Source organism: Bubalus kerabau, chromosome 3 (assembly GCF_029407905.1).
Source record: "Bubalus kerabau isolate K-KA32 ecotype Philippines breed swamp buffalo chromosome 3, PCC_UOA_SB_1v2, whole genome shotgun sequence".
In the NCBI taxonomy this organism is placed as follows: domain Eukaryota; kingdom Metazoa; phylum Chordata; class Mammalia; order Artiodactyla; family Bovidae; genus Bubalus; species Bubalus kerabau.
The window spans coordinates 189,913,427-189,921,812 of record NC_073626.1 but is presented as its reverse complement, the minus strand read 5'-3'; the positions used below and the strand labels follow the sequence as shown (position 1 = coordinate 189,921,812).

The window sequence follows — 8,386 nt, the reverse complement described above, 5'->3', positions numbered from 1 at the left end:
GCTGGAGGTCCCCAGAATGGAGGATGGCAGGAGGTCCTTGTCCTGGCCTGGAGATGAGGAGGGACCGGGGTGGGGCATTCTCTCTCTAACAGGAAGCTGTGGGGTGGGTGCAGGGCTGAAAGGCAGAACAGGGAGCTCTTCCCCTCTGCACGGAGGGGCACGGCTGGTTGGAGAGCAGCTTCTGACATCCTGGGTTCAAACCCAGCCTTCAGTGGGCAAGCTGGCCGCTCAGCTGCTCAGACTCTGTCCCCACTGATACAAGTGGAGATTGTAAACCTGCTTTTAGAGTGCTCTGAGACTTTCTTGGTGGCAGTGGTTAAGGCTCCACCTCCCCACGCTGCGGGTGCGGGTTCAATCTCTGCTTAGGGAACTAAGGCCCCACAGGCTGCAGGGTGTGACCAAAAATTGAGAAATAAAAATAGAATGTTCTGAATTTGGCTGCAATCAATGGTGTAACACTTTGTATTTGAAGGACAAGGGTAACCGGGCATGTGTGTGTGTGCACCTGTGTGTGTGTGTGTGCTATACACACATGCCACGCCTATCGCTTCACAGATCATAGATAGGGAGGATGGGGGAGGCCGACGGCCACAAGGGAAGGTTGGTGGGAAGTTGGGATCCTACCTTGAGGACTCAAGCCCCATCCATACTTCCTCTTGTGGGGTGACTTGTATGCAGCGGAGACAGTCCTGGGAGCCCAGGTCTCCGGGTGGGAGGAGGAAGGGTCAGCCCCGCCCCTCGGCCCAGCCTTCCCTGGAGGCATGAGCAGGTAACAGACGGTTCACACAGTTCATCACGAACCAGCTGTATTGGAAAAACCCCGTCTATATACAGACACAACATGGCCCTGCCCGGGGGGCAGCGGGCTGGATGGGGCACCTTGTGGGCGGGCAGCCTGGCAGCCGGCTCGGGGCTTGGAGAGCGGCCGCGGGGAAGCGGACCATCAGGGCTGTCTCCTGGCCTCTCTGTGCCTGGGCAGTTCGGTTTTGTGGGCACCTCTGCCGGCAATCTCCCTCCGCCCTCCTGCTCCCCTTGGCCAAGGGGGTCCCGGGCGCCCAGTTCCCCTGCCCTGCAGAGACTCCAAAGATGAAAGAATATGTCTGTCTGTCTGTCCTGCAGATTATTTGCCCAGATTGCCTGTCCTAAGCCCCTTCTCCAAACCGGGTTCTCTGGATCTCCTGTTCCCATCGCAAACCTTTTCTTCTGGATTAAGGCCGCATCTGCAATCTGGGGGTCACGAGTGAGGCGGGGGGTCCCCGACCTGCCCTGGGTAGATCAGAAGCCCTCATTTGGGGGTGGGGGTGACCCACCTGGGGTCTGGGGTGGGGTGGGGTGTCAGGGCCCAGAACCTGGGCTGAGATGTCCCCAGCGCTGTCACGAGGGGATCAGGAGAGCCACTCTGGCTGGCCAGCGGGGAGAACAGGACACGGGGTAGTTGGGGGTGGGGCAGGGGCGGCCTCAGATCTTGATCTCCGTCCGGAAGGTCTGCTGCACGTGCTCCGTGGGGGGCTGGCGCCGGGCCCGGATGGTGAGGCTGCCGTCCTCCCGCAGGGCCGAGGTCACCGACGTGGGGTCCACGTCCTCAGGCAGCTGGCACTTGTGAGCGAAGGTGTTCATGACGGTGCCATCGGCTGCCAGCTGGGGAAGGGGCGAAGGGTCAGGGCTGGCTGTACCCCGCCCCGCCTGCTCATGTCAAGCCCCAGCCCCTGCTCCCTGCTCCCACCCCAGCTGGGCCCCACGCGCCCTGGGCTCCTGCTCTCAGGCGTGAGAGCCTGGCGTCGGAGCTGCCCTGGGGCAGTGGTGCCCACGGGCTGAGCGCCGAGCGTGGACGCGTGCAGAGGAGCTCAAAGGACCCCAGCGGGCCGGGGGAGGGCGGGGCTTGGTGGAGGAGCTCAGAGGAGGAGGGGGCGTTTCCGGGTCCCTGCGCTGGAATTCCCGCTCGTGGGTGCCCATCAGCCCCTGGCAGCACGCTCCCTGACACTGCCAGAACAGTGTCCAGCAGAGCCGGGGCCGCTGAGTCACTGGCGGGGGCAGGGTGGGCACGTGCTGCCCGCTGGTCCTGGCATCCGCAGGGCCTGGCTCCCTGATGGGGGCCCTCCGGGCTCAAAGGAGGAAGCCGGGCCGTGGGAATCAGAGGCGGCCCTGGGCAGCCCCTCTCCTCTAAGGGGCACCTCCCCATTCAGCCACAGCCACCCCCTCCTCCAGGGTGCAAGCCTCCTGACCCTGAGGACCTGTGGGTGGAGGCAGCATGGGGTTTGGAGGGTGTGAGGCCCTGACCTGCAGGGCTCTGCCCAGCCTTGAGCCCAGTTCAGGGGTCCCGAGATGAGACGCTAGCCGGGCCCCTGGGTCTGGGAGAAACGAGGCCTTGAGGGGCATCAGGGGCAAGAGCTCCTCTCCCGGCTGCCTCCGGGCATGGGGTGCCCACCACCCACAGGCCTAGAGGGAGGGCCGTCCTCCTCCTCTCAGCTCCCTTTCTCTCACCTCCCAGGGGCCCCCTCCTGCACCCCTCTGCCCCTCACCCCTCCCTGTGGCTCCCTTGGCTCCTGAAGAAAGCACCTGGGAGCCTGGGTTAGTGACAGGGGTCCTGTGGCCCACCAGCTGCAGGCGCAAGGCCTCCTGTTTGTCCTGGGGGTTGAGGGCTGCGGTCAGGGTGCAGGGTCCCAGGATGGGACCTGGGAGAGGGCCCCTGTGCAGAGGGTACAGGTGTGAAGCCCAGGACTGGGGCAGGGGGACGGGCTCACCTTCTCAGCCCGCACCTCGATGTGGTTGTTGGAGGTGGTGACGATGATGTCCTCAGGTGAGAAGTCGCTCACGTCCACAGCAAACTCGTAGGCATCTCCCAGGGTCTTGATGTTGCCCGGCCCCCCAGCACGGGCCGTGGGGAGTGCTGGGTGGGCAGAGCACAGGGCAGGCTTGTCCCCAGGGCCAGGTTTCTGGCTCCCTCTCGGGTGTGGCGTGAAGGGGCAGACCCCAAGGCCTGACTGCCCCCTCAACCACCACTTCTAACCAGCCCGCCCCCCTCACCTCTTGCAGCCCACCTTCTGCACCGAGGGGGCGGGGCCTTGCCCAGCAGAGGCTGTGGGGGAGGGGTGTGCATGTAGGACAATCTGCAGGGACCCACCCCAGGCCTGCAGGGGGTCTGCGTGCCTCCCCGGAGCCCCGCAGCTCTCAGGACTCCAGAGAGGATCTGGCCCCAGGCCCCGCGGAACCCGGCACCAGAGCTGACCCCAGGCCAGCACTGTCTCCTGAAGGCCTGCACGTCCTGGCCACGTCTGTCTGTTCGGCCACATCTGCCCCGGCGGCTGCACGGGGCTGCAGCGGTAGCACCTGTCGCTGGAGGCGCAGTGGCAGCGGGTGGTCCCGCCCTGCGCGGCCCCCCTCCCCACAGGGCCCGAGCGCTTGCCTGGAAAGGCCAGGGGCTCCGAGTGGGGCCGCATGAAGCCGCCAAAATCCTCGGAGAACATGCTCAAGGCCTTCTCCATGGGTGGGTCCTGGGCCGGGAGGCTGTGGGAGGCCGAGGAGGAGGAGGAGGAATGGAAGCTCCGCTCCGCTCTGAAGGTGGAGGACGTCCTGTGGCTCATCCACGGGGCGGCAGCGAGCCCCAGCCGGCGGGCTGGGCAGACAGGCAGCGCGGGGGCAGCGGGCTCGGGGAGCTGCCGGGGACCGGCCACCGCCGCTTTATAAGGCCCGGCCGCCCTGGGCACAGGGCCAGCCCCTTGTCTACCGGCTAAATTTAGTCCTCTCCGTGGCCCAGAGGGGCTGGGGAGCTTCTCCAGTGAGACCGCCCTGCTGACAGTCCAGCGCGGGAGGCCGCGAGGCTGAGCTCACTGCCCAGCATTCCAGGCTGATAACTCCAGCCCCGGAGCCGCCGTGGCAACGGCGTGGGGTCCTGTGCTGTCCCCCCCACCACTCAGACCCCGGCCCACCTCAGGACCCTGTGCGTTCCTGTCTCTGGGCCTGTCTTCCCCCAGCAGTCGAAGAACTGTGCCTCCCCCATCAGACTGCAGACCTCTTGCAGAGGGTTTTCTTTCTCAGTCGTTGGTGCCAGGGATCAGGGCAGAAGCCCAAGGCCCTGGATCTGGGGAGGTCAGGAGATGCAAGGTCAGGGGTGCATGGGGGACCCCCACCCACGGGATCCCTGTGTGAGGCAAGGGCTTCCCCAGCCAGAACAGATAACGTTCACGGCCATCTCTTGGGAGGCCTGAGACGGCCCTGGAGGAGGATATAGAACGTGCAGCTGTTCCCCTCCCAGCCCCCCAGGGAACCCAGATGTCAGGCTTATCTCCCTGCCCCCTGCCCCTTCCACCACCCCGACTCTGGAATATTTCAAGACCCAGAGGAGAAAGCTGAGGCAGGGTGGGTTGGGTCTGGACTCAGGGGAGGAGAGCAGATGATTCAGGAATGGTCCTTAACGATATAGAAGGTTCTGTTCCCAGGAGGTGTTTGCCTGACCTCCAGCTCAGAGGAGAGGCCGGGGAGGCAGCAGGCGAGGTTTTATTCAGAGTAAAGGAGGCTCGGTGAGACGGTCGTTCTAGCTCTGAGTTCTGAGGGGCCTGCTGGGCCAGGGCTCCTGGCTGGGAGCTTTCCAGCGTGGCCTCATTCGATCCCTGCAAGGAGAGGGTGTTCCCATTATATAGATGGAGAAACGGAGCCTCACAGAGAGACTGGGGCTTGCACCTGGGAAGTGGCGGGGCCAGGATCTGAAACGAGGTATCTGACCCAAACCCCTCAGGAAGCCAGGGCACCCTGAACATCTGTGTAAGGAGACAGGCTGGCCCAGAACCCCCCGAGAGGCCCCTGCCCACCGACAGGTCCGCGGAGCCCGGCTTGACGTCACGCAGCATCAGGGGGTGAAGCCAGGGAAGGCTGACCTGGGAGCCTGGGCCCCAGGCTGGCTCCCCTCCTGCCCAGGCCAGCCCTGGTTCCTCCTGCCCGTGGGGCCTCTCTGACAGCTGCAGCCCACACAGGAGGTCCTGCCCAGGTGTCTGCTGTACCAGCTGGCCTTGCCCACTCCGGCACTGGGTGTGACTCGGGCTTCCAGTTTCCCATCCCCTCTCAGACTGGCAGCTCCCTGGGGCAGGTTTTCGCCTGTCTGCCCCATCAGAACAGGGGCTCCTCTCTTGTCTGGCTCCTGCACACCCTCCTCCTTGGTGTGTGTGTGGTGGGGGTCCAGCTACAGGGTGATGACTGGGGCTGGTGGTCCATGCAGTGGGGTCAGGGTGGCGGCTGGAACAGAGGGGTCTGTCTCTCCAGTGGAGATTCCTGCCTGGCTGGGTCACCCCACCCCAAAGAGGGGCTTCCAGCAGGGCTGCCAGGAAGTCCCCAACACTGAGGTGAGACAGAGGGACGGTGGGGGTGGGGCTGGGGGGCCCAGAGGCCTGCCGCCCGCCCGCCAGGAAACAGGAGCCCGTGGCTAAATGCAGACACACAGTCATGGTGTGGAGGCCTGAGTCACTGCTCCTGGACGTCAGCTCTCATTACCCACCCCCGCCCCCCGTGCCTCCCCCTCCCCCGTCCCCGAGGCGTCACCCACACAGGCACTGGATCTACTGGCTTCAGAGGCCAGGAGGGACCCTGAAAGGTCATTAAGGGCATTCCTCTGTCTCTGCGCCTGTCTCTCCCTTCAGACCCTAGGGACAGAAGGGGCTTCAGAGATGACCAGATCTTCAATCCCAGACCTGCCAGGGCACCTCAGCCTCCTGGAGGAAATTTTAACAAACACAGACTCTTCCCACATGCCCAGAGATTCTGATGGGAATCTGCTCCAGTCAGCTTCCTGCTCAACCAGCCCACAGGCCAATGTTTGGAAACAACTCACGGCTCAGCAGGTAACTGCTGAACAGCTGCTCTGTGCCAGGCATTGTCTGGGTTCTGGGGTACCTGTGACGGTGATGAGCAAGGCAGAGACAGAGCCTTGCCCCATGGCTCTCGCGCTCCCCTCATTGAAAGAAGTGAAGTGTCAGTCGCTCAGTCGTGTCCCACTCTTTGTGAGCCCATGGATTGTAGCTCCATGGCTCCTCTGTCCCTGGGATTCTCCAGGCAAGAATACTGGTGTGTGGATTGCCATTTCCTCAGGGGATCTTCCCGACCCAGGCATGGAACCTGGGCTTCCTGCGTTGCAGGTGGATTCTTTATAGTCTGAGCCCCCAGGGAAGCCCTCACTGGACAGAAGAGGAAACCGAGGCCCCGAGTGGTGAGGGACCAGTTAGGGGTGAGAGAGCTATCCTGGCATCAAGCCTGCCCTCCGCCCCCATGGCCTGACGCAGAAGCAGGAGACGCGGGGGGCTGCAATGCAGGGACTGGCTCTGGGGGGACTCGCCGCGGGCACAGTGTCCGCCCGCCACCCTCACCCCAGGTTCCCGATGCTCGCAGGGCTAGGGGATGAGGTGTGGCCATCTGCTGCTGGCTGGCCAGCCGAGGCTGCCTGAGACCAGAGACGCGGGTTTGGGGTGTCAACAGGGCGGCCGGTAACACTGTCACTATACACGGGTTGGAGCAGCCGAGCAATGGTGGGCCCCGGTCCGTGCAGAGCAGTGAGCCCCCACCCCACCCCTCACAGCACGCATGCGCTCCTAGCTCGGATTGACTTGGCCTGACGTCTAGGGGCAGAGGGTGGCTCAGGGTCTCAGGAGTTTAAGTCACTGAAGGTCCATTATGATTTTCAGAAAGGGGGCGCTGTCTGGAAGAGGGCGGGAGTTGTCCCAGATCTCTGGCCCAAGTCTTCAAAAAGTGGTATCGGGCAGAGATCCTCTGCTCTCTATGCCTAAACCCTCGTCCTGAATGCCTAAGCCACAGAAACTGCAGGACTCTGGGCAGAGGAAGAGCCATAGCATCTGAGTCTGGGTTCAGCGTCTGCTTTGTGATCTTAGATGAGTGAGTGTCCCTCTCCGATGCTCCATTTATTGTTACTGCATCTTTGCTGTGTCCAGGCACTGTGCTCAATCCTCCTCCAAGTCAGTGAGTGCTCAGGGAAACCCAAGCAGGTGAGAGATGTCAGCCCATTTTAAAGAAACGGAGCCTCAGAGAGGCGAGGGTGCTTGCCCAGGGTCACAGAGGCCGAGGGACAAAGCCCAAAGTTCCACCCTGGTTTGCCTGGCTCCCAAGCCTGGACACCTCTCCAAGATCCTGCCTTGATGACCTGCCTCACTCAGAGCTGGGGGCAGGGGGCCGACAGGCTGGAGCAGGAACAGGGAGTTGGGGCGGGGGGAGGAACTTGGACTAGATCTTCATGTCCAGACCCCCCAGTCTGCGAAACTGCCTCTCCCACCATAGCACCCCAAGGGCAGTGGCTGTGCTTGAGGCTTCCGGGTAAAGGCCACAGACTTTAACCTGCCCCAACAGAGCGTGGGAGCGGCTGCATCAAGCTCCTCCTCCCAGCAGCCCTGTCGGTCAGGGACAGCATCACCATTTGGGTGGACCCTTCCACTCTCTCTCCTCTGATCTTCCAAATCCCTCCCATGCCCAACTCTGAGAGTGTGCAGCCCTGACCTTCAGCCCCTGCAGATGACCCCTACCTGTCCTGTTGCATCATGAGCATCCCCCTCGCAGGCCCTCTGACCAGCCCGCAGCTCAGGTGGGTGCCCCTGCCTCTGCATGGCTCTGGCAGGTTGGGGAGCCCCCGCCCTGGCCCCTCCTGGCGGCTCTGGCCTGTACTGCTCGGCTGGCCGGGGCAGTTCCAGTCGGTTTGTCAAGGACATTCTTAAAGGCCAGGGTAAACCCCGGCGGGGAGGGGCAGGGAGGACGGGGGCCAGGTGTTGATTGGTGGAATGCACACCTATACAGGTGCACCTGAGTTGCAAGCAAAGGAGTCTCTGTCAGAAGCGTGCTGGCTGGGGCCACAGCAGAGCAGACTGACCGAGGTGAGAGTCCGCAGGGTACAGCGCCAGGATGGACTCGGACGAAACCTGCCCGGGCTAGCGCAGGGTGGGAATGGGAGGCTGGGGACAGGGAGCCAGCACCGCCTTTTGACCCTCAGGGGTTCTCCCTCTGGACCTGGGGTTTTCTTGACTCAAGCCTCAGCTGCAGGGGCAGGGGGGCTCAGGGATGGGGACTTAGGGGACTCAGGGGGCTCACTGATGGACCCCACAGTGAGACGGTGACTCCCCTGGGCGAGGAGGCTGCCCCGAGCAGTGTTAACAGTCGAGCGTCCTGGGAAGGTGGAGTAACGGCTCCCAGAGAGCTGGGGGCCCGGCCTTGGTCAACCAGCTGCTAGACATGGAAGGGGCCACTCTAAACCCCCAGCCCCACCCCGAATGTTAACACGCATGCGTGCAGCCTCGGGGTACCTCCTCAGGAAGGAAGGCATATCAGAGCTGTGTCTGCTCCTGAAAACGCCTCCTTTCCTTCCTATGGGGGAAGCAGAGATGGGAAGGGCCCAGTGGCGGGG

General features: G+C 63.3%; 1 protein-coding gene across 1 annotated transcript; it reads right to left on the bottom strand.

Annotated features, from left to right (window-relative positions):
• Positions 1 to 211: 211 nt before the first annotated feature.
• On the bottom strand, positions 212 to 3,707 carry HSPB7 (heat shock protein family B (small) member 7). Its single transcript, XM_055574363.1, has 3 exons — positions 3,404 to 3,707; positions 2,742 to 2,887; positions 212 to 1,638 (listed from the first exon to the last, which is right to left on the bottom strand). The coding sequence occupies exons 1-3, from the start codon at positions 3,579 to 3,581 to the stop codon at positions 1,459 to 1,461; spliced, it is 504 nt and encodes a 167-aa protein (XP_055430338.1). The 5' UTR covers positions 3,582 to 3,707; the 3' UTR covers positions 212 to 1,458.
• Between the last annotated feature and the right edge of the window lie 4,679 nt (positions 3,708 to 8,386).